The 27,313-nt window shown below is 33.8% G+C and overlaps 1 protein-coding gene across 5 annotated transcripts in view; it reads left to right on the top strand.

Annotated features, from left to right (window-relative positions):
• TRIQK (triple QxxK/R motif containing) overlaps positions 1-27,313 on the top strand; it is a 78,461-nt gene that overhangs the window by 29,093 nt on the left and 22,055 nt on the right. For 2 of the 5 annotated variants that reach the window (XM_058564594.1, XM_058564592.1), the window contains exon 2: positions 17,964-18,045. In XM_058564594.1, coding sequence (XP_058420577.1) covers positions 17,985-18,045 — 61 coding nt within the window. In that variant the 5' untranslated portion in view covers positions 17,964-17,984. Of the gene's footprint in view, positions 1-9,709; positions 9,752-17,963; positions 18,046-27,313 lie in introns of all 5 variants that reach the window. The other 3 variants (XM_058564596.1, XM_058564595.1, XM_058564593.1) reach the window with 3 other exon arrangements.

Here is a 27,313-nt window from a genome sequence, read left to right as displayed (position 1 = left end):
TTTTTCTTTTTTTTTCAATCTTTTGTCTATTCTAATTTCTTTCTTCTAAGTATTACGTGAGCTGAATCCTATATTTTTCTGTAACTTTTCATTGAAGTATAATATGTACAGCAACGTGCACATAACACAAGAGTGTAGACTGTGCATTTTCACAAAATGAAAACTCATGCAACCAGAACCCTGATAATTCCTAGATATTTTGTAGTTGAAGTGTTTTAATGTCGGTAGTCCATAACATTAATGGAATTTGAAGTCTTTTATTGCTTCTTGACTCTTTATTTCAAATCTGTGTTTTCTATATTTTCATTTGTTAGCTTTTCTTTAATTATTTCTTCTTTGTAAAGCTGAATGCTCTTAAAAAGGTCAGCTATAAGCAGTACTTTGACATGAAATGCCTTATACATTTGATAGAACAGAGATTAGGGAATAGGAGATGGGAGATATAACCTAGTACAAAGTAGAATGTATAGTTTTCTCGTTTGTGTTTTGGTTCATATCTGGGATAATCTTTTCTCTGTCAATCCGTTGTTATAGAAACATTTAAGTATACTTTTTAATATTTACTTTTTTTCTCTACTTTTGTTTATTTGTTTCTACATAGTAGAGTTATATTAGTTAGTAATCCTGTGCTTCTCCCCATTAATCTTTTCCCGCATTGTTTTCTCAATTTTTTAAACTCAATGCAGGCATACCTTGTTTTATTGTGCTTTGCTTTATTGCACTTTAGTGATACTGCATTTTTTAAAAATTGAAGGTTTGTGACAACCTTGCATTAAGCAAGTCTGTCAGCGCCATTTTTCCAGCAGCATTTGCTCACTTGGTGTCTCTGTGTCACATTTTGGTAATTCTCGCAATATTTCAAACTTTTTCGTTATTATTATATTTGTTATGGTGATCTGTGCTCAGTGATCTTTGTTACTATTGTAATTGTTTTGGGGAGCCATTAACTGCCTCCGTATAAGACAGAAAATTTAATTGATAAATGCTGTGTGTGTGCTAACTACTCCACTGACCTGCCATTCCCCCATCTCTCTCCCTCTCCTTGGGCCTCTCTATTCCCAGAGACACAACAATATTGAAATTAGGCCAATTAATAACCCTACTATTGCCTCTAAGTGTTCAAATGAAAGGAAGAGTCGCACATCTCTCATTCTAGATCAAAAGCTAGAAGTGATTAAGCTTAGTGGGGAAAGCATGTTGAAAGCCGAGGTAGGCCAAAAGCCAGGTCTCTTGCACCGTACAGTTAACCAAGTTGTGACTGCAAAGGAAAAGTTCTTGAAGGAAATTGAAAGTGTTACTGCAGTGAACACATGAATGATAAGAAAGCAAAAGAAACTTATTGCTGATATGGAGAAAGTTTTAGTGGTCTGGATAGAAGATCAAACCAACCACAACATTCCCTTAAGCCAGAGCCTAATCCAGAGCAAGGCGCTAACTCTCTTCAATTCCATGAAGGCTGAGAGAGGTGAGGTAGCTGCAAAAGAAAAATTTGAAGCTAGCAGAGGTTTGTTCATGAACTTTAAGGATGGAAGCCGTTTCTATAACATAAAAGTGCATGGTGAAGCAGAGAGTGCTGATGTAGAAGCTGCAGCAAGTTATCCAGAAGATCTGGCTAAGATAACTAATGAAGGAGACTAAAAGTTAAAGAACATATTTTTCAGTGTAGACAAAACAGCCTTATATTGGAAGAAAATGCATTCTAGGACTTTCATAGGTAGAGAGGAGAAGTCAATGCCTGGCTTCAAAGCTTCAAAGGACAGACTGACTCTCTTGTTAGGGGCTAATGCAGCTGGTGACTTTAAGGTGAAGCCAATGCTCATTTACCATTCTGAAAATCCTAGGGCTCTTAAGAATTATGCTAAATATACTCTGCCTATGCTCTGTAAATGGAACAACAAAGCCTGGCTGACAGCACATCTGTTTACAACATGGTTTACTGACTATTTTAAGCCCAATGTTGAGACCTACTGCTCAGAAAAAAGATTCTTTTCAAAATATTGCTGCTCATTGACAATGCACCTAGTCACCCCAGAGCTCTGATGGAGATGTACAACGAGATTAATGTTGTTTTCATGCCTGCTAACATAACATCCATTCTGCAGCCCATGGATCAAGGAGTAATTTTGACTGTCAAGTCTTATTATAGAAGAAATACACTTTGCAAGGCTATAGCTGCCATAGATAGTGATTTCTCTGATGGATCTGGGCAAAGTCAATTGAAAACCTTCTGGAAGGGATTCACCATTCTAGATGCCATTAAGAACATTTGTGATTCATGGGAAGAGGTCAAAACATCAACATTAACAGGAGTTTGAAAGAAGTTGATTTTAACCCTCATGGATGACTTTGAGGGGGTTCAAGACTTCAGTGGAAGAAATAGCTGCAGATCTGGTAGAAATAGCAAGAGAACTAGAATTAGAAGGGGAATCTGAAGATGTGACTGAATTGCTGCATCTCATGATAAAACTTTAATGGATGAGGTGTTGCTTCTTATGGATGAGCAAAGAAAATGGTTTCTTGAAATGGAATCTACTCTTGGTGAAGATGCTGTTGAAGACTGTTGACATGACAACAAAGGATTTAGAATGTGACATAAACTTAGTGGATAAAGCAGTGGCAGGGTTTGAGAGGATTGACTCCAATTTTGAAAGAAGTTCTACTGTGGGTAATGCTATCAAAAAGCATCACATGCTACAGAGAAATTGTTCATGAAAAGAAGAGTCAATTGATGCAGCAAACTTCATTGTTGTCTTGTTTTAAGAAATTGCCACAGCCACCCCAGCCTTCAGTAACCACCACCCTGATCAGCCATCAAGACTGAGGCAAGACCCTCTACCAGCAAAAAGATTATAACTCACTGAAGGCTCAGATGATGGTTAACATTTTTTAGCAATAAAGTATTTTTTAATTAAGTATGTACATTATTTTATCAGACATAATGCTATTGCACACTTAATAGACTATAGTATAGTGTAAACATAATTTTTATGTGCACTGGGAAACAAAAATTTGTGTGACTCAGTTTATTGCAGTGTGAACCTGTGGTATCTCCAAGGTGTGCCTTTACTCTTTATTGTATTTCTCTGGTAGTATGAATTGATGGTTTTATAAGTGTGTAATTTGTATTATTGTTTGTAAATATAAGTTTTAATAACACAGTCTGTTTGAAAACTACCAATCTGAGAAATTCCTATATTAGTAAAGTGGTAATGATATAATCACATGAGACTTCAATTTAATGAATGCATTTAATGCAACTTCTGTGAAATTGGATGTATACTAGTTGTTTTTATACTTTTGACATCTATTTACTAATAAAACTATTTTTTAGTAAGTCAGACAGAATTATGAAACTACTAGAAACAAAATAACCATAAAGGGCAGTGTGATGGTTGCTTTGAGCTGTTTATTTCCCCTTATATGCTCAGATTAAGCTTAACTCAGTAAACATATCTTTCACTGGTTTTAAAAGATATGTTTGAAAAGTATGTAGTATTATTATCAGGCCTATCCTAATATACAAGGATGTTTTTCTAGGCATGAAAACAATTATCCTTAACGTGATACATATGCTCATGTATTCTAGGTTTTTAAGTTTGAAGGAAATTTAGGAATCATGTAAGAAAGGAAATAGCATGATTTTGTCAAGGTCATCCAGTCTTTTACTGAAAAGATATGGCTACATTAAGGTTTTATGTCTTCTGGTCTGGTACACTTCCCTACTATGTTTGTATTTTGTCAAAGGAGAAACATTGAATGTTTCTTGGAAACTATCCATGTGCCAAACTAGAACTTTCTTTTTCAGTTCACTATACCTGAAGTAGTTAGCCAAAGAGAGAGAGACTGTGAGAGAAAGAAAGACGAATGTAGGTTAGTTTTTGCTTTTTCTAGATGGACTTAAATGACTTTTCCCAGGATGTTTTTGTTGAATTTGGAAACTAATTACTTGAAAGAGATAATACACATTGAAATGATTAATACTTAGCATAAGTGATGCTTGCCATAAAACTAGATCAAGGAAGTTCAGTGAGTTATCTGTATATTTTTGGAATGAGTTGGAAAAAGTGCAAGAATCAGTGTTTTTAAATCTTAGATTAAGTGATGAATCAATATGCATACACGTAATTTCATACTATAGATCTTGAATGTTAGCAATTTGATATATGCAATCTATTTTTTTTATGTATGAATACTTATATATACATAGTATGTGGCTGTACATTGAAATGACACTTTTAGTTGCCTTGTTAGAATCCCCTAAATCTTCAGAGAATCTTGATTTTATTCTGTTATCCACCCCTCCCACATATAACCATATGCTTAGGGGAAACAGACCCCGTGGCCAGCTTTTGGGATAGGCCTAGTTGGTTTGAGAGCAGTCTCATTTTCCTTGTCGTAGAGTGGAGCAGATATCTGTAAGATATAAAATAATGTGATAGGCATCTGTGGGGTATTTAATATTTGGTTTTACTGTTATCCTCAAGTTGGTCTGCATCGGCACAGGTTAGTTATTTGTTTTGTCCATTGTTTCATAGATGATCCATAAGTTAAAAAATTTTAGGTATTAACTTTTTATTAGTACATATACAAAAAAAATTAAATATGACAAATTTACATTGATAACAGTGTCTGACAGGTTTCTCACTGTCGGAGAAGAAAGTTACAAATATAAATGTGGAAAGGGAAAATTACAATGAATTGTGTGGCATTGGATTGGAAATTGGAAGTATTGAGTTCATACCAATATACATATTCCCGAGTTCTGTCCACTGAGAAAGCTCGGGAACAGTATCACTCCATTAGCAATGAGCATATCTTCTCCTCAGACCTTGATTTCTAAATATCATTCCTCACTGAAAGGGAACTGGACTCCTGGGCTAAATGGGAGATTCGAGGGCAGAAGCAGGGAAAGTATAAGATAAACCTCAAACATTTTATTGTGCTAGAAAATAAGGAGGTGCTTAAAAAATGATGATAGTATGTCAAAAGGACACAAATCACTTGAAGAACCTTTCACTGGCTAAATTTAGGACAGTTTGAGCATCAAAGTAGGCAAATGATATAAATGGATTCTAACTTATTGAATAAAGTAGTATTTTATGAATACATACTGCTGTAAACACAAAAATGAATAAATAAATGAGGAGAAGAAAACTTTTTTATACAGTAGATTACCAACTAATAAATGTAGAAGGAATGATGAAATTAGAAAATCATCATTTGGCAACTGTCTGAGTATAATTAATTCAGCACGAAACATCAATAAATGCTAAACTAGTAGTTGCAAATGTAATGAAGAACAAGGTATTTACATAGTTTCAAAGTACCTTCACACCAAATACTTATTAATTACACAGGAGAAAAGACTAATTCACAGTGGAGAAATCAGGCAGATATCACCTTAATCAAGTGATCAAAGTTAACACCACCAGTTAAGGAAAACATGCAGTGAGAAGAACACAGTGTTGCTTCTGTGATATTCCTGTGAGTTTAGTTAGCAATAATTGAGATAGAAACAGGAAAAACAAGCTAGTCATAGGGGGAAAAGGGCAATTCTGCTTGATCATGCTCAGTTAGAATTATGCTGGATGTGTGACTAAACAAATCAGGGCCAGAGATATAGGTCCCAGACATGGATATATTTGAGGGAATGAGGCACGCAAGGAGAGCATGTGTGGAATGGAGAACTATGGGGAGCATCAGAGTTTAACAGGCAGACTGAGGAAGAATGCTTATGAAGGCGATCAAGAAGAAATTAAGATGGAGGAAGAGGAGAATCAGGAGAATGCTGGCTTGGAAACGAAAGGCTTAGAGTTCAAGACCAAGTACTCAGTAGTGCCACATGTCACAGAGAGGTTTCATAAATAAGGACGGTTTGTCCCATAGCACAACCTGATCTTGTTTAATTCTCATTATCTGAGCAAATATTATCTAAAATAATCATCTGTTTGTTGAAATGTAAGTATTCCAGAAGAAGGCTTGCCATTCTTTCCTTGTGCTGCAACTTAAGAATGACCAAAGTAGTTGAGCTACAGTGTGTTGTGAATTGGCCTTCTATGCTTTATAGTTGGGGCAAGAGTATATACCAGTTGGCCCAGGACAGTCCTGGTTTACACTTGTTGTTCTGGTGTCACAGGGCCCCCTTTCATTCTCCAAAGCGTCCTGGTTTGGATGGTAAATTGTATGGTCAGCCTATTCTAGGTCTCTGTTGACAGAATGTTAGTTTTATATCTGAAGCTGAAGAGCTGATTCATAAGCATGTCTTTTAGCCAGTTCTTTTATTCATTAACCAGATGCTTATTCCCTTCTCTTATAATCCTTCTAAATCAGCTTTCTAGTAATCCCTCTATTTCCCCAAATTTTACGTGAAATAAAGGCTTCATGGGATGACAATATGCAAAATTTGAAAAGTTGGACAAGTAACATTGGAAGTGTGACATATTCAAGTCCTCTCTTAGAGATTGACAAGGCACATGTAGAGAAAAGCTTTTCAGTAGACTTCTCAAACATATTAATATGTTGTCCTAAAACTACCGTGTTTTGAGAGCTTGGCTCACGTTTGCTTCGATGTAAAATACATTTAAATTAATAAAAATAAAAATTTTAACTTTGAATAAGCCAACTTGGTTATAAATAGTCATTTTGATAGATTTAGAGTGTATCAGAACATTTCATCTACTTTGAATACAGATATATTATTTAGAAGATTCAGTCAAATGCATTTAACATTTGGGCTAAACATAAAAAATGTATTATTTGCTAATAAACCTTTGTCTCAGTTAAACTTACTGAAAGCTCTGAATTATAAGAATTCACTAATATTACTTTAGAACCAAGAAAAGGGAGTTCATATTGAGGAATTACGATAAAAGAGATATATATCTGTTTACTTAGGAATTACAGAGATAAGAATAGACGCCATCTGAGATGTTTGCATTTAGAGCTTATTGTTTTCCCTCATTCTTTAGCCACAAGTTTTTGGAACCATCTAGATGGAGTAAAGTTTTTTTATTATTGATTTGATAATTGAAACAGTCTTGGGTTTCTATATATAATTTCCTTAAGACAACCCAGTTTAAAGGAATTATAAGTATTGAAAAATCAAGGTTTGTGACCTGTACATCTATAACCCTCTTTTCAATTACTCTTTGTCTCCTCGGGAGACACAGTCTGAAGTGTGTTGGTTAAAGTGGATATGAAACTGCCCTTTTTCCACCCCAGAACCCCTGAAGCCAGACATCCCCTTGCTGCTGCTTGTTCCTCTTGACTCAAGCTCTTCGCCTGCGTTACTGGTTTTATGCTAGAATTGTAAATGTCTCTGCTCTTTTTGTGCGGCTGGATATGTGTCTCTTCTTGTAGCAGTACTTTGTAATAGTAGAAACAGTGTCTGCAGTTTTATTTATTATGTACCATATTATTGTAACCTTTAGAAACTGTTTGAAGTACAGTTTACATAAAAAAAAGAAATCTTAATTTAAAAAATAGTGTAATTTATGTCATTAATGACTTTTTTATTGACTATTAAAAGTTATATCATAGGCCAATTCTAGGTTAACTAACCTATCTCCTTTTGCAACTATAATACAAGAAATTAACTGAGGTGCATTTCCCATTTTGCTGAATTTAAACTCTGGTAAGTCATAATGATCATTTTTCTGCTTAGGAAAATGGTCACTTACTCAACAGAAATTATCTCTCTCCCAGATGTGAAGTGCTTGTTCCTTTGATATTCATGCAAAGTTGAGAATTTTAAAAAGTAATTCCTTGAGACCCAGCTAATGCAGCGCCTCCCTCCCCCAGTGATGAGCATTGTTGATGGTACATGCAAGGCAGCTTTTTGTCTATTCTGGGCAGTATAAATTTAATGTGTTGTTTTCAAGTATGTCATGTGTCCAGATGCCACAACAATCTGTGCATTAAAAAGGCATTAAAATAAAAGTAAGGAAAATAATTGTGGGTACTTTTTGGTGAGGGCTGGGGAATTTGCGATACAGTTATGTTTGGATCAAGTAATTCCATTAGGTTTCAGGAAAAACAAGTGCATTGTTTACTTATAGCAATTATAAACATTTTATAATGTAGATTTATAATACTCCTCTACCCTCACCACCTATTCCATACGTACTTCTCCCTCTGTATTACCTGTTTCTGTTAATGACATTACACTCTGTCTAATTCAGTATTTTGCCGAGTATGGTCCACGAACCACTTGAGTTTGAAAACCCTGGCAGGGAGTTGGTGCTTATTTAGAATGCAGCTTCTTTGGCCCCTCCCCAACCTTACTGACTATCTCTGAAGAATGAAGCCTGCGGCTTTGTATTTTAATTATCACTCAAGTTTAAAAGCACCATTATCTTCAGCTTTTCCTCCACCTCATGTCCCCTATCCAGGCTGTTCCCAAATTCTAAAAAGTCAAGCACCAAATGTTGCCTCTTTTCTTCTTCCTTGCTGCATTGCTCCCTTAGTGGATTGCCTTTGGAATGTAGCTAGATTTTTTTTTTTTTTTAGCTCATTAATCGTCTTCAAACCTCCCAGTTTCTAATCTTATTAAAAAGTTTCTGATTTGCACGATACCTTTTTATGGTTTCCTGTTGAATTCAGAAAAAATCTAAAGTTTCAGCCAGTCATTAAAAGCTTCCACAATGTAGTCATACTGCCCCATTTAGGCTCCACAGAAGAGACTAAAAGATCACACAGTCCCTGCTCAGGCCTCACATCTGCTTCCAGCAGGGTTTCTCAAATGCTGGCTCACAGAAGAATTACCTCTGAGCTGGTTAAAAAGAAAAGTAGTAGTTCTCAAACTTTAATGGCCCCTCCAAAAAAAACACAAAACAAAAAACACCCCCAAACTGGAGACCTTAGCCCTTGAAATTCTGATTCAGTGGGACTGTGATGGGTCCCAGGAATCTGCATTTTAGTGAGCATCCCAGACAACTCTGATGCTGGTGATGGATGGATCACATTTTGACAAGTACTGACTTAGAGCCTCTAGTCGCTCCTGGTCAATTTGTGTGCCTAACTAGACCCTTGAAACCTTAGTCTTGCCTGTGAGATGCTCAGTTCCAGCCAGCTGACCCTTCCCAGAGGGTCTGGGATTTCCCCATTTTACCAGCCCCAGCTGACTCCTGAGAGGCCTGAGTGCTCAATGCAGTTTTGAGATAAGCTAGTTCAAGACACTACACATTCCTGTATCTTTATTCACTGTCTAAGGTGACCCATTTGGCCATTTATCTTCCCCTGAACACTTAGGCCCCTGTTGTTCAGTGGTTTATTTATTTTTTTATGGCCTGATCTCTTGTTATTCCCTTCCTTACCTATATTTTTCTTTATATCCCCCTTGAACCCCATCTATCCTCAAGTACTTCATTGACTCTTACTTTTCCTCTGGACATTAATTAAAACCTGATTCTTCTCATAGACACCATTTCCCTGAAGCCTTCTTAAGTGGAGACTCTTCTTTTTTTAACTTACCGCATACCTGTGGATCAGAGGCTGATTGTTATCTTTTTATTTCCTTATTGCCACTTCCAGATCATTTACTTTCCCGTGCATATAAAAACAGATAGGACAAATGGAATAAAAAACCCCAGCTCCTTTGTGGTTCATTCCATTTGACTCTAGTGTCCTCTACCTCACTATTTGCTATTATCTGTGGACCTCCAGGTCACTCCTCAGTCTTCCTAACTTAGCGTCTTTCTTTCCACCCTAGCCCGAATCCTGCCACCATCCTGGGTGTCTTCACTGTTCACAGGTATGATGTGTGTATTATCCTGGTCTCTCATTTCCTTAACTTATCTGCTGTACATGTTTTCCTATCACTTGAGTCATCCTGGATCATAACCTGCTCCATTTCAATAATATCAATCACCTCACACTTTCTATTAATAACCTTTAGTTCTTCTCTAATAAAAGAACAGTTATTTGACTTCATCCAAATCTTTAAGTCCAAAAATTGATCTACTTTCTGCTTAACTCTAACCCCCCTGCATCTTTACTCCCTTCTCTAGCTTTAGACTCCATGGGACCTCACTTCACTCACTTTTTATGGTATCCTAAACTTTTGTGCCCTACTGGCCTTCGGTCATGCCTGTCTGGGGAAACCTAAACTTTGCTTAATACAACTGTCTACCCTTTCACTATACCAGCACTGAGCAGCTGAGCACTCAGAAAGAAATACATTATTTGCAATCATGTAATTCACTGCTATCAGAGATTCATGGTTACCAAATTCATTTGATCTCTTAGTGTTCCTTATCAATACTGCTTTCCCTAGACAATCCTTTCCACTTCTCCATAGCATAAATTCCAGCCTCTGCACTCTCAGATCTCCAAACTTTCCATCATCCATTTTACTCTTAGGAGATAATCTTGTCTCCTATTTCGTAGTGAAAGTAGAGCTACCAGATAGAACTCCCTCTCCTTTGGGCTATCAAATCTCAAACCTTATGTGTATTTTTGCCCATCAGTTTTTCCTCTTGCCTGTTAAAGTGAAAGAGTCTGCTATGATTATTCCTTCAAATGTGCACTGAATTCTGTCCCTTCCTATCTACTTGGAAACCTCAATCGTTTTTTACTTTTTTTTCCTGTATCTTCACCTCCTCACTTTCTACCGGCTCCTTCCACTTATTATTTAGACCAACTCAAATTTCCATCTTTATTCAAAAACAAACCAGCCCTCAAAAGTAAAACAAAACAAAGCATAACAAAAAACTCTCTCCACCTCAGTTCCTCTCTATATACTGTTCTGTCCCTTTCCTTTGTTTTACTTATTTTGTGATAGATTTGTTTAGACTTTCCATCTCTGCTTTCTCTTCTCTTACTTATTCCTTAACCCATAGGAAGTCAGTGTTTCAATGTGTGAAGGAGCAGGGATCTCCATTGTTAAATGATGTTACAGGGACATGGAAAACTGATGAATGCCCATTCGATTTAGGTCCAAAGGAGTCATTGCTTCTTTCACTTACCTTAGTATTTTTGAGAATTATCTCCATTGTTGCCTATTATCAGTAGTTTTTTTTGCTGGGTAGTATTACAGTGTATGCATAAACCACAGTTTATCAGTTCTTCTGTTGATCAACATTGGGACTACTTCCAATTTTTGGCTATTATGAATAAAGCTGCTATGAACATTTTTGTACAAAGATTTTTTTTGTGATCATATATATTTATATCTCTCAGATAAATACCTAGGAGTGGAATTGCTGGTAGTTAACTTTGTAAGAAATTGCCAAATGGTTTTCCAGAGTGGCTGTATGATTTCACACTCCCGCCAGCAATGTATGAGAGTTGCAGTTGCTCCACATCCTCCCAGTATTTTGTATAGGAAATCTTTGTTTGAAACATTCTAGTGGGTGTGTAGTGATATCTGAATTCTAATTTTAATTTGCATTTTGCTGGTTACTAATAGTGTTGAGAACTTTTTCATGTGCTTCTGTATATCTGTCTGTATATCTGTATATCTGTATATCATGTCATCTGTATATCTTCTTTGGTGAAGTTTCTGTTCAAGTCTTTTACCCATTTTTTTATTGGGTTTATGTGTTATTGAGTAGTCATATATACATTCTGGATGCAAGTTCTTTTATCAGATACAGGTATTATGAATATTTACTTCCTGTCTATAACTCACCTATTTATTTGCCCACTGGAATCTTTTGATGAGCAAACTCTAATTTGATGAAATCCAGTACATCCTTTTTTTGCTTTTCTGTGTTGTCTGTGCTATCTGTGTTGTCTTTAAGAAATATTTGCCTACTTGGGCCGGCCCCGTGGCTTAGTGGTTAAGTGAGTGCGCTCCACTGCTGGCGACCCGGGTTCGGATCCCAGGCTCGCACCGACGCGCTGCTTCTCTGGCCATGCTGAGGCCGCGTCCCACATACAGCAACTAGAAGAATGTGCAGCTATGACACACAACTATCTACTGGGGCTTTGGGGGGAAAAAATAAATAAATAAAATCTTAAAAAAAAAAAAAAAAAAAAGAAATATTTGCCTACCCCAAGGTCGTGAACATAATCTCTTTTTCTTTTCCTAGTAGTTTTATTGTTTTAGCTCTTTTATTTAGGTCTATGATCTATCTTCAATTGATTTTTGTGTGTGGTGTGAGATAGAGGTCCAGTTTTTTTTTTTTCTCCCATAAGGATATACAGTTGTTCCAACACTATTTGTTGATACTGCCTTCATTTTAGTTCCATAGTGTGGTTGAAGGGTGAGTCCCAATGACTGAGATTCCTTTCTTGGAACATGACTTTTTGGGATTACACTGATAACTATCCTGTAGTTACTTTTCTTATGAATTGTTATATCAATGTTGGCAAGTGATCAGGATTTTAGAAATTACCTTTTCACATATACAAGTTTTTACATACTCTTTCTATACAGGAAATTAATTTGGCAAAGTAAAGGAAAGGTGGTCACCTTGATCCCGGAAAACATTAGGAAGACCACTGTTTAGCCCTACAGTTTTATACAATAGAAATTTGTTCCTCCTTGCAGTGACTTACCTCAATATTTTATTTATGTCAACGTATACATTGTCTACTTGGACGCTATGTCACACTTTGATAGTCTTTCAAATTACCTTTTTTTTTTCATTTCTTTAAGTGTGGAGAATTATTTCTGGAGATCTGAATCATGTACCCTTGCTTGCAATATTAAAATATAGATTCCACAAGTGGGGGAGTATGGAAAAGACATTTAAAGTAAATTGCAAAGTGTGTGTAAATTCCTGAAAATGTGAGTGAGCTAGTCAAAATCATGGAACGAAAAGCTGAATTTGATAGTTTACTAGAACTTGAGTAGAGATAAATGACAAATTTGGTGTATTAATAGTTCTTAGTACTAAAGATTTTTGCTTTGTCTAGGAAATGGGCCATCATTTGCATGACTTATGTATGTTAATTACATGATCAGCTTTGAATTTTTAAAACATTACTCTGGAAACAATAAATGCACCATTAGAGCAGGGATAAGTATCTTCTCTATTCACTACTTTCTTCATCCCAGCATCTAGCGCGAGACTGTTTTCATGATTGGCTCTCAATTCTGATCGAGCCATAACCAAACATCTTTTCTGCCTATTTATAACTTCATACTTAAGTAAGACTTTTCTTAAGTAAGGGTCTATCTTTTAGCCTTAAAAAATGAGATGATTATTTTTCTGTGGTCATGGGTTGAATCTTTTAATAACCTGTGTTTTGATCTGTATTTAAATGTCACAATCTGGATTGAATGCTTTTTCTGGAAGCAGAGACATATGTGAAAGCTTCAGGTTTCTTATTTCTTTACTTGTTCTTTTTGGATTTCATAAAAAAGATATAAATGAGCAATAAAATAACTTGGTCGGAATGTGATTGAATACAGCACTACCTTTGTTTTTAAAGGTCACATATTATACTTAAAAATACATGTGGCAAAATTGCTGTGCAAAATTCAGGTTAAGAAAGCATACTAAAAACAAAAACACTATCTTTAATCTTAAAAGTCCTAAAGAGTGTAAAGTTCTAATTAAATAAAAAAAATTACGAATTATTTTAATATGCAATTTAGGTATTAAATAAAATTAGTATTTTTTTCTTCCTTAAATATGTGTTATCAAGTTTCAAGAATGTTAAAAACTTCTCTGATGATTTAATCTGAAATCATTCCTAAAGCAAAATTCATAAATAATAAATATTATCTTATTAATCCATATTTTAGTGTAGCTGGGTCTCAGAGCAAGTTAGTTCCTCAGGGAATGCAGTGTTCTTTATAAAAGAAGGTGATGAGACATAATCTCCAAGGAATTAAACTGTGAAAACAATCTTGGTATTGTACATGCTAATATAAATCAGTTATTCCCTTTCCACATCTATCACAACACATTTTAAATTGTGGCTGATCTTGTATGCAAATAGCTGTCTTATTAGAAATTGCGGCTGTGCGTGCTAATGTCTCCCTGGATTTCTGGGCAGTTTGCTATCTAACCATCAAAGCAATAGAAATGAATGATGATTACTGCAAGGCTTTGAAGAACAAAGAAAAGTCAGGACATTTTAGAGGTTCTGGATGTCTGAGGCATTGACAGTTTGCACCATACACATGAATGGGTATCTCTTTAGATCGTTTAAAATAGCCTCAATGTGTTTATTAAGAAAGTAAAATATTTTTCACCTTCTTGTGTTTGTTGCAGCTAATAAAATATGAGTCATTTGCTTGCATGTGTGTGTGTGTTCTATAGGCATTTTTTTGTTTCAACATTTGGTAAAATGTTATTTTGCTTAAAGAATAGAATATAATAATTTCAAAGACAAAAATAAAGTTTAAGTTTTTGAAATTTTGATTAAGGATTAACAATCACTAAAATAATTGGGAACAAAAATTTAAAACCAGTTCCATTTTAATATATCTCCTTGGTTGAAATTCTTTTGAAGTTTTTATATTCACGGGTTATTATACATATAAAATGTGTGTGTTTATAGAGTATAGGCCTTTATAAAAATTTAGATGCTTAGCTGTTTTTGTATAATTTTATTTAAAGTACATTTTTAAAATAAGTAAAATCCAATTTACTTTGGTGAAAAAATCTTCTCTATGAATCCCTTAATTTTTTATTTACTACAGGTAATGAATGAATAAAATACTGACCTCTAAAGTGTTCTTTCTGCTGGGATGTTGGTTTAAATGACCAGGAAGAAAATGGAGGACGCATAATGAGTGGCCATTTTGATAGAGAGCCTTAGTAATTTGCTTTTAAAAATTTTAAGTGTATTCCATAAAGGCAAAGAACAAAACTAAATTGAAGAGGGAATAATATCTTGTGTGTTATTCCTTTAAACTAACTTCTCTCCTAAAATGGAGTGATATCTTTTCAAGCCCCACACAATCAAGATTAAAATAACTTGACTCCTCTTTACGATTAATAAATGCAAAACATTATGCAAATGATATTGCTATACAAATAATTGTAATATATCTATTGACATTTTTTATGGTACTTGTATTAACAGAATTATTTTTAATGTTCTGATTTATAACAAGTGAGAATATAGGATTAGGCGATGTCTTGGTTTTCTGAAATTTTAAGGATGTAGAAAATTTTAAGGATCTTAGATGTAATAACTGCATGGTTTATGAGAGGTGAAGACTTAATTTATTTGAATTTCTGTCTTACTTTTTACATGCCTAGATAGTATTATAATTTTAAGTCTGAAGATTATTATGAATAGAAAAATAGATTTTTAGCTGAATTTATAATTTTCTTAACATAAGTAGAAATTATTAATTTGGAGATGTCCTTTACTGTATTAGGTGGGATCATTATTAGCATTGCCCTGTGTCACAATATATGTAGATAAACACAGTTTGGTCTAACAGATTTCAAATGCATTTGGCATTTGAGAACCTTTATAATGTTCATTAGGAAAATTACAGTTTGATAATAGTATCAGTTTATATGGAGACACCTATACATATTTGTTTTAGTTAGGGTGATACTACCTACTGTAAAAAATAGATGCAAGAATGTATAGAGGCTCAAATGCTGCAAGTTTATTTCTTGTTCTTGCAGCCATGTGAAAGAGGAAAACAAGTTGGTTGAGTACCTCTCCTCCATGTGGTCATTCAGGATCCAGGCTGTCATAGGCTCTGCCATCTGCATTACATTATTTTCAGTGTCACTCTAGAGGTCATCTCCATTTCAGCCAGATGAATGAATGCATATGAAAAGTTTTAATAGGTTAGTTCTAGAAGTAGCAAACATTAAAACACTCACATTTTGTGGGCTGAATCTCGGTTACGTTCCCACAACTAGCATCAAAGGATGCTGGAAAATGTAGTCAAGTGTGTCTAGGAAAGAAAGGAGAACGTGTATTTTAGTGAGCAGCCAACACTTTTTTCTATATTCTACCTTTCTGGCCCTGAAATAGTCATGTACCTCCTTTTCCTGCCGCCCCAGGGAGGAGATCCTAACATTCCCTAGTTATTGAATCCAGCACAAAGTCAAGGATCTCAAGCCAGTGCATAGTCCTCTCTCTCAGGTTGAAATGTGGTTCCTTGAGTTTTATAGACTGTGAAATTTACCTGTTCTTCCCCAGCCTCCCCAAGCCCCTAATAAATGGTGAAGCAGAGGATATCTGCTTCATATCTGCAATAATCATTCCCATTTAGAAAGGGAAGAACAGGAAGTATGGGAAACACACACGAGTCATTGGTCCACTGAGACGATGAAACCTGCTGTGCTGGTGGCCACTGAGAAGGCCCATGTACTGACAGTAGAAGTTTCTTTCTTAGATCTTAATTATGGTCTATTTAGAGAAACCCTCTTGTCCATTGTTCTCCAGGGCCCTGCCTTCTGGATGGTTCTCCTTCCTGGGCGCGTATGAAGTGGATATTACAAATCTACAGTTTGCCTTCTTTGGGGGCTGCATTCTGCTGGTTTAAGTTTACAGGCCCAAGGATTGGTTTTCATTCACAGACATTTTTAGACAAAGTTTCCGGTTTTCTTGTAAATATAGTTCCCTCAGATTTTAGTAACCTTCTTACCGTTTCTAGTTAGTTCCATGTGCCAGTAATCACATTGCAATTTCTTTCCTAGACATAGTTCTTACGTCTGCTTTCTTTCTATACTTCAGAACTCCTATGCTTCTATCTTTCTACCCAATGGTGGCTGCCTCCAGGTGATCTGAAACAATAGGCTCGGTTGAGAGAGGAACATCCTTAATCTGTTGTCTCTTTTTTTTTTTTTTAACTGAGAAGTCTTAATGGGCCTTTGTTCTTCAAAGCCTTTTTCACTTTTATTTCCTGCCATTTGGCTTTTAGAAGAAGTTGACTTTTGCAACCTTATTAGTCCCCAAATTACATGACTCTTTATTCTCTTATATTTTTACTTGTGAACGGGCCAATTCTTGGCCTGATCTAATCTTTATCTTGTAGCTCCTTAATAGAGGCAGTGAGGAACAACTTCCAGGCACCATTCAGGGGAACACTTAAGTCTGTAATAAATAGACCCCACCAGTGTATGATGACTCAATCACAATAGAATTTCTTCCTTTCTCAGTAGAGTACTAGCATGGTAAACAAGTTAGAGTACCCTCCTCTACCCCAGGCTGCTCAAGGTTCTGTGTTCCTACACATGTACCCTTAGGGTTTGTCAGGGGGTCATTTCCATTCTAGTTAACTGGAAGGGGAAAGAGAATTCAGGCTTCTACGTGGGAGATTTTTAATACACAGGTCTGTAAGTGACACACATCGCTCCCGTTCATATTCTATTGACAACTCAATTCCATGTTGAATTGAGGCTAGGAAATATAATCTGTGTGCTAGGAAGAAAAGGAGCATATGGATTTTGGTGAGTAGGTTGTAGTCTCTGCTATAATATTTTATAAATTCAATAAAAATAATAGGATTTGAAAGATATGTTGTTGATTAAATCAAACAGTGCATGTAATGTAGTAAGGATGAGAATATTAGTAAATGGTAGTCGTTTATACTGTTTACAGAAAGAGAGGCAGAACTGGAACTCAAATTCATGCACTTTTGTTACTTATGTCCTGCTTTTTGAAACAAAATTCAAACTACCTGAAATTCCAAACTTTAGGGTTTTTGTGTAACACATTAGGTAATTGGAAAGAAACATACTGCCAGGAGCATGCCTTCAGCCCCAACCCATCTGAATAAATAGTTCATGATTTTCACATTTATAGTTAATGCTCTCTAACAGTGTGGTTTAATTTAGCATTGATAGTACTTGATACAATGAATGTTACCAAGAACAAATGATTGAGAAATTTAATTACCAGCAATTGTATCTTTGATAATTTATTTGAAAGAATTTTGTGTTCTTTACTGATATCTAATGGGAATAAGTCAAAGACATTTTTACCCATTGCTTTAAAAATGAATTTTTTGGAATAAATTATTCCTGAAGTTTGTAGATAGTCCTTTTGAGTTTTTAGGACTTCACCATAATTATTTTCTTTCTTTGCAGCAGGCATTTTGGAGATCAAAGATGGGTAGAAAAGATGCCTCCACTGTAAAACTTCCTGTTGATCAGTACAGAAAGCAAATTGGTAAGCAATGAATTCCCTTTGATACATTCCTGTGAGTTAAGATAAAGGAAAAAGCAATTATGTGTGATATTAAGAAAATAACTTTTCCCTTATACATATGATACACAGAATATGAATAACGAAGGACTGTATAGAGTTTTTAAGGAACAAAAAATAAGTGCAGCGCTGCTTACCAGTGACGAAATGAGTTTGTCCACTTGATTTTTCAAAGCTCTTAAAATTTTTATTAATTTAATAAAAGCAAAAATAAATTTTGTTGTTATTCTTAAGGCTTTTATACAATCAGTATTCTTAATATTATCATCTGTTAACTCATTTCTTTTTATTAATGTAAAAAATTTTAATTCTGTTGACTCTTAATGGCGATAATTTGATAACTTCAAAATTCTCCATTAAAATGTTACCTTAGTAAAATGGTGCACTACAGAGAAGTCTACTCATCAGCGTAGAAAATAACAGAAAACTTATGTGTTTTAGACTAAGCTCTAGCTGCAATATTTTCTACCCATTCTTTTCAAGGATGCATAGAGTATTTGTAAAATGTTATCCACATACTAGGTCACAAACCAAGTCCTCTCCATTTTAAAGAATCAGTATCCTACAACCACAACTTTGAACAATGTAGTAAATTAGAAATCAGTTGGAAGCAAAAAAGGTAACTTCCCCTTCCCCATCCCCCACCCTCTCTTTTTACATGTTCCTTCCCATTCTTACCCATTCCCACTCCTTTGGAAATTAAAAATAATAATTAATTTTAAAAATCTCTTCTAAATAACTGAAGGATAAACAAAGAAGTTACAACAGAAGTCAAGAAATAAATAGAATTGATACCAAGAGTATATTCCTATTTCATAAACACGATACATAAGGTGCACTCCATAAAGGAAAAGATATTTCTGCAAAAGAAAAGATATGCAACAAAGTGAAAAAGATATTTAGAATACATATAACCAATTAATTTATGTTTAGAAAAATAAAGTTATACTATAAATAAATAAAATAGTCTAGAAACCCAGCAGTGAAATGGGCACATAATACGAAGAGGGAATTCATAAAAGAGGAAACCTAAATAGACAAATAAACAAAAATGAAAACAAAACAAACAACTACTACAATAAAAAATGAAATCAAAAGAGACTTATGAAAAGATAACTCACCTAACTGATAGATAAATGCAGATTTAAAAACAGTATTTCTAACTGGATTAATTTCTTGAGGGAAGGTTAATGTTTGATTTCTTTTGTATATCCTTCCTTCTTTCATTTACAGGATTCTTTATGAATAAATAGTGTGGGTTGCTGTGTTATTTATGGTTTAAACAAAAGGACTGATTTATCATATTGAGGTCTCTGATCAAATGGGATGTGCTGACCACATAAGTAAAGAATAACCATATTGCGGATCAATCCATAATCCAACTCTTAAATGTACAGTTCTTAGAATTTTGACAAGTGTATATACCCATGTAACCACATATGCCAATCAGAATATAGAACATTTCTATCTTCTCAGATAGTTCCTCATATCTGCTTCCAGTCAGTCTCTACTTACCCCTTGTATGCAACTGCTATTCTGATTTCTATCACCACAGATGAGTTTTTTCCTACAAAAAAAAGAAAGCCTGCTAAGATTTTTATTGACATTGAATTTTATCTAATAATCAGTTTTGGAGAATAGACATATTAAATACCCAAAGTCTTCTATAAATGTGGCATATCTTTCCTTTTATTTAGTTCTGTTCATATTTATTATAGCCAAAGAAGAACACGACAGAGAAAGTCATGTAATTGTGAAGCCTCCGACCTCTTCTTATACTAAACATGATATGCATTATGTTCCCAAAGTTCTGTTTCTTCTTTTACTTCCTTTTGAAAATATAAGCAGGCACAAGATCTACCTGTCTCACAGGGTCTTGTGAGACCCACGAGACGTGTTAGAGCAGTTTGTAAACAATAATGTTGCATGGATATGAGTTATCCTGTGTGTACTTTGCAAATATAGTAATCATAATCAAACAAATTATATTAGAAGTGAAATAGTGAGGGTATAGTTTTGTTTACTCTTGGTAAGGATAATGCCCCGCAGTCTTAAGATTCTCACACATATGCTATAAAATGTTACGTATAAGGTTTTTACAAAGAGAAAGAAATGAAATAGAAAAGATGTTAGTTAATTAATAAAAATTAATTAAGATGTTAATTAATTCAAGACTTTTCTCAAGGAAGGATTTTCTGATTTCTGTGTCAGAGTTAGAGCGTACCACAAGCCTGAACCCACACTAGTGATGACAGGTCTTCTGCCACTGGCACTGTCTCCTCACATGGAGCCCCATGCAGGTGTTGCCCAGATATGGTCCAAAATGTAAGCAGAGAGTAAGCAACTAGAATTATCTTGGGGAGATACTTCAGTCTTGGTGGTAAAAAAGAGGTACAAATAACAAATGAACTGAGTATCGTAGTATTTTTTGCAAATATTCAAGTCATTAGTAAGCTAATTTAGATGGCTAAGAAACTTTCATAAAGAATAATGGCATTATATGTGTGCAATATCCCTTTCTTACTAGATCTCACTTATTTATGCAATTTTTATATGGTCAGTCAGAAACTATTGGCAAAACCAGTGCCATTTTTTGAATGATGATTTTAATATCACTGTTTAATATTTATCTTCCGCTGAAAGTTTTGCTTTTTCAATTATGTACTAAATGACAGTGATTAATGGCTTTCTCAAAAGCCTTTGTTACAATAGTCTTTGCTCAGGTAAGAATGAAGTGGGCTGACACTGTGAGTGGAAACACCTCGTAGATATAGAATCTTCAGATTAGATGAACATTTTTCATTATTGTAGTATGATCTTGAAATGTGTGGTGAACTGAGATGAAATACCTTTTCACTTTCAAGGCAATAAACTAAGAAAAACTGAATATTCTGAAATATTACTGACTACAAGAGAAAGTAAATTGGTTAGGGCCTCATCATTTCATCAGAAATACTATGTTAAAAATAGATGGTGTGAGATTGGCTGATATTACATGTATTATTCTAGAGAGAAATTATTTCAAAATCTGAAAAGAGAATTAAACAATTGTTTTAACATAGTTAAGATATTTTATAAATGGATGTTATTAAATATGTCAGGCCAAATAATATTTACATGTGCTAGGTAAATCATATAAAAATACAACTAATTTGCTTGTAAATCTCTATTTTCTTTTATAATAGAAGTAGCCAACAATTATTAGGCATCTTGTGCCAGGCGCATCTTATTTTATCCTCACAATAATCCCAACTATTACTATCTCTATTATTACAGATTGGGAAAACTTGACACAGATGGGTTAAAGGATTTTCCCAAGGTTCTGCAATTGGTAAGAGAGGTAGAGCCAGGACTCGATTCCAAGAAATTGACCACAGAATCCCTTCACTATACTGCTTCCCTGGGGCCAAAGACTATATTAGATACTGACAGATGCAAAAATAATTAAGTCACAAGATCTAAGTTCATGGAGTTGACAGTATAATAGCGCTGTGGCTGTCATGAGAGTCTGAGGTACCTCTGCTCCTAATTTAGAAATACAAAAGCCAAAATACGATTCTTGTATTTCTTAATTCTCTCTATATTTTTAAATCTCCTAAGACATTATTATTATGGTTTAGTCAGTCAAAATTCATACACAGTTGTATACGTATATTTACCACTTCCTTTGCTCCTAATTTTCTTTTACATCCTAGACCTTCTATCTGAAATCATTTTCTTTGTGCCTAATGGACATTTGTTAGAAGTTCCTAGAAGGTATGCCTGCTTGTGGCAAATTCTGTTTCTTTCCTTTATGATATTGACATACCGTTATTTTTGGAATATGTTTTCTCTAGTTATGGAATTCTCATTTGGCAGGTTTTGTTTTTATTCCACTGAGTTTTGGCTCTTATTTTTGCTGCTGGGAAGTCACTCTAAATGTTTCTTCTTTGAAAATCGTCAGTCTTCTTTTGTACCTTCTTTTAAGGTTTTCTGTGTCTTTGGATTTCTGCAGTTTCACTGATGAATCTAGGTATAGATTTGACTTCTTTTATCTTTCTTGAGATTTGCTGGGCTTCCTGTTGTTGTAAATTCATTTCTTTAATATGTTCTAGAAAATTTTTAGGCATTGTTTCCTCAAAATATTACCCTAGTTTCTTTCTTTTTCTCTCCTTTTGGGCAAATATCAGAAATTCTATTGCTGCATAATAGGATATGTGTATTTTCAGCTTTTCTAAATGTTGCTAAATTGCTCTGCAATGTGGTTTGTACAGTTTTACAGTCCTACAAGCAGTGTAAAAGTTTGTCTATTTCTCCATATCTTTTTGTTACCTTTAGACTTAAAATTTTTGCCAATCTCATTCTCATGAAATTGTATTCATTCTTATTTTAGTGTTCATTTTATTGTTTGCTGAGGTTAATTATCTCATATATTTATTGATCTTTTGATTTCTCTCTTTTGTGAATTTATCACTGCCCATTTTTTTTTGAGTAGGCTTTTAACTAATCTTTCTTTCTTTTTTTCATCTGTTAGTAGATCTATATTTTCTTGAACCAATTTGGGTAAAATATTCTGTGATAAAGTTGAATGAAATCTATTAAGTTGTTTTTCTCTCATTGCATTGTTTGAGTTCTTTATGAATATTGATACTAACCCTCTGTTGCTTTATTCCTTTATCCAACTTGCTTATTGTTGTGGAAATACCTTACCTGTTTAATTACTATATTTTTATAATAAGTCTTTATACTACTTATGGTAAAGCAAATCCTCTCCCCTCTTTGTGTTTTTAAAACTTGTCTCAACTACTTTTGGACCTCTACCCTCTCGTATGAACTTTAAAATTAACTTTATATAGTCATGAAAAAGGCAATTGGTAATCAAATTGGAATTCCACTGGATTTATAGATTACTTTGGATTTATGTCTTTATGTATGAAATTCATGTCAATTTTATCTTTTGAAATGATCATATATTTGGTATATTAAAGTTTTATTATTTTCTTTATGAAGTTATTATTTTCGAGTTAAACAGAAGTGATACATACGTTAACTTTTTTGTTATTATTGTGAATAGATACTATAAAATTATATTTTGTAATTGGTTGTTGCTGCTGTGTAAACATACTACTGAATTTTAATTATCAATCGTGTATTAAGCAATCTGACTACATTTTCTTATTAGTTATAATTTTAATTTCTCTGATTTTCTATATAGAGGTTTTATAATAGGTAGAATGTCATTTAATTTTTAATCTTTATATTTCATCTTTCATATCTTGTTATATTGTGTTTTTTAAGTGGAAACAGTGGATATTCTCACCCTATTCCTGACTTTAAAGAAAATGCTTCAATCATTTTGCCATTATGTATGATGTTAGCTCTAGATTTTTGGTATATACTTGTTGTTGGGCTAGGGAAATTCCTCTTTGCTATTAGTTTGCTGAAGATATTTTCTTTTCTTTTTTAAAATAATAAAGTACGTTGAATTTTATTGAATGCTTTTTTCTCTATCTATTAGAAGGACATTATTTGTTTTGGCAAATTATATTAATAGATTTTCTAATGTTAAACTATATTTGCATTACTGATATAAATCCTACTTTGTCTTGCTTTTTTTTAGTACACAGCTGAGTTCAGTTTGCTGATATTTTTATTTGAGATTTTTACATCTTCATTCATGAATGAAATTGGCATCTGTCTTTCCATTCTCTTACTAAGCATCTCTGTTCAGTTTTAGTTTCAAAGTCATACAAGATTTCTATAATAAATTGGAGAAATGTCCTCCTTTTTGTATGCTCTATGTTAGGTTATATAAATTTGGACATATAACTTTCTGGAATGTTTATAAAACTCTCTAACAAAACCTCTGTCTGATGCTTTTTTTGTGAGTAGACTTTTAACTACTTTTTCTTTTTTTTTTCAGTGGTTAATAGATCTGTATTTTCTTGAGCCAATTTGACTACCTGATATTTAATGATAAAGTTGAATGGAAAAATTTCAAATGTATTCATAAATAGTTGTACATAAAATTCTGTTAATAGTTTAAAAAATATCTACTGTAATTTCTCTTTTTAATTGATGTCATTTAATTTTACTATATCTCTTTTTTCTTCATCAGTATTAACTGACTTGTCTAATTTTTTAGACATTTTAAAGAATTAGCTTTTGTTACTATAGATTTTATTGATTCCTTTTCCATAATTCTACTCTTATCTTTATGATTTCCCTAACTGTAATTCTTTACCTTTTCTCTTTCTTTTTGAAATTGTTTGAGTTGAGTGCTTTGCTGTTTGTTTTTCAAACTTTTTTCTTACCAATGTATTCATTTAATGGGTAGATTTTCTTCATTATATCATTGGCACCATGACATTATTTAGACCTTTCTTGAATATATATATATGTTTGTTTAAACAATTGCTTTTTTTTTTTCTTTGCTGAGAAAGATTCGTCCTGAGCTAACATCTGTTGCCAATCTTCCTCTCCCTCTCGCTCTCTTTTTTTTCCTCCCCAGAGCCCTAGTACACAGTTGTGTAGTCTAGTTGTAGGTCCTTCTAGTTCTTTTATGTGAGCCACCGCCATAGTATGGCTACTGACAAATGAGTGGTGTGGTTCCATACTGAGGAACCGAACCCGGGCAACCAAAGTGGAGTTTGCCAAACTTTAACCACTAGGCCATCAGGGCTGGCTCTCTCTACTTTTTTTTTTTTAACCTTATTGTTTTTTTGTTTGGATAATGTTTTCAGTATGATGTCAGTTTTTGATGTTAAGCTTTCCTCTATTGCTTAGTATGCAGTCAATTTTGTTAACGTTCTACTTATGCTTGAAAGAAATAGTTATTCTCTGACATTGGGATGCAATACTGCTTATGTTTATTGTGCTGTTCAAATCTCTTTTGTAGTTTATATGAATGTTTGTGAGAAAGGAGAATTAAAATAGTCTTACTAAGGCTATGAAGCTGTCAGTTCTTGTAATTCTGTCAGTTTTTGCTTTATATATTTTGAGACTATGTTTTTGTTGCATAGCATTTCTAAGTTGGTATATATTTCTGGTAATTCCCCCTTTTCTATTAAATAAAGGCCTCCTTATTTATAAAATGCTATGTTTTTTCTTAGAGTCCTTTTTGTCTTACATAAATAGTGGCAAATACCTTTCTTTTGTTTAGTATTCTGATATTGTTTTCCTATCCCTTTACTTTCATCTAGACTTTAACATTATGTTTTATGTTTCTGATATAACCTAAGAATCTTTGTGAGAAAGCAAATTTAATCCTATATCATTTACTGTGAATGAAAAATATGGATATATTTCCACAGTTTTACTTTGTATTTTTTATTTGTGGTGATTTTTCCTGGCTAATCTCTACCCTAACCTTCTTTCCTGAAAAATTTGGCCCGTCTTTTTTTTTTCATTCTTCAAAATTTTAAAGTTTTGTGTTCTGTTTCTCTGTCTCTCTTTTTTCTTTTCCTTTTCCTTTTTCTTAGTTGAACATTTTTGACATATAACATTGTGTAAATTTAAAATATGCAATGTATTACTTTAATACGTTGATATATTGTAATGTGATTGCCATTATAGTGATACTTATCATATTACATAATTATGGTACAATATTGGTGTCTGTGTTCATTATACTGTGCATTAGATCACTATGACTTATTTACTACTTGTTGCAAGTTTGTACTTTTAAGCAACATCAATTTTATGTCCCACCTCCATCCCCTGGTAACCACCATTTTAGTCTCTGTTTTTTTCAAGTTTGACTTTTTTAGATTCCACATATAGGTGATATTATGCAGTTAGTTCTCTTTCTCTATCTGATCTATCTCACTTAATGTAATGTGCTCATGATCCACCCGTGTTGTCGCAAATGGCAGGATATTCTTCTTTCTCATGGAAGAAACTCCTTGATATTGGTCTTGGCAATGCTTTTTTGGACATGACACCAGAAGCACAAACAACAAAAGCAAAAATCAACAAATGGTACTACATCAAACTCAAAAGTTTCTGCACAGCAAAAGAAACAATTAACAAAATGAAAAGACAACCAACATAATGGGAAAAATTTTTGCAAACCATATATCAGATAAGAGGTTAATGTCTAAAATACATAAAGAACTCATACAACTTAATAACAACAGGAACAAAAATCAATCCAATTAAAAATAAGCAGAAGAACTAAGTAGACATTTTTCCAAAGAGGTCATCAAAATGGCCAGCAGGCACATGAAAAGATGGGCAACATCACTAATCATCAGGGAAATACAAATGAAAACCACAGTGAGATCTAACCACCTGTTAGAATGGCTATTATCAAGAAGACAAGAGACAGCAGGTGCTGGCGAGGATGTGGAGAAAAGGGAACTCTTATACGCTGTTAGTGGGAATGTATATTGGTCAGACCACTGTAAAAAACAATATGGAGGTTCCTCAAAAAATTAAAAATAGATCTGCCATACAATCCAGCAATTCCACTACTGGGTATATACCCAAAGGAAGTGAAAACAGTATTTCAAAGAGATATATTCACTCCATGTTTGTTGCAGCATTATTCACAATAGCCAAGCTGTGGATACAACCTAAATGTCCATCAACAGATCAGTGGATAAAAAGATGTGGTATATATATATACAACAGAATATTATTATTTTTTTTTTTGATTCCTTCAAATTTTATCTGGTATATTTGACATAATGAAATCTAAAACGTATCAACATCTTTATTTATTCTAAACAATATAAAGACTTTTGACTCTTTGCTATTATTCATGTTGTGTATTACTTTCTCTCTGTTTTTAACACCACAAACTCAGTTATTACAATTATTATTTTTAAGTTTTTAACTACTGATAGTTGCTTAGATCTAGCTTCGTGTTTGCTGTCTTTACTAACCTCTACCTCTTGGCCTTCTGGTGAAGTTTTCTTGTTCCTTTTGCCTTCATGCAAGTATCTATTAGTGGCAAAATTTTTGTCTGTCCGTATAAGACAGTATTGTTATATTGTACTCAGACTTGAATTATAATTTACTGGGTACACAATTCTAGGTTGATATTTCTATCCACTCAGAACTTTGAAAATATTGTTATATTCATTTTCTGTTTCTGGTGTTTCTGATGAGAAGTCTTCCATTAGTCTTAATTGTCATTTCTTTTAGTTATTATTTTTCTTTCCTTTTTTAAGATTTTTCTTTTTATCTTAAGATTTTTTCAGCTCTAATTTAATGCAAATATTTATTTTTATTTAGTAAAAAGAAAAAA

Source organism: Diceros bicornis, chromosome 21 (genome assembly GCF_020826845.1).
Source record: "Diceros bicornis minor isolate mBicDic1 chromosome 21, mDicBic1.mat.cur, whole genome shotgun sequence".
Lineage (NCBI taxonomy): Eukaryota > Metazoa > Chordata > Mammalia > Perissodactyla > Rhinocerotidae > Diceros > Diceros bicornis.
Note: the sequence above shows the minus strand (reverse complement) of the source record. Positions and strands in the feature narration are given on the sequence as shown.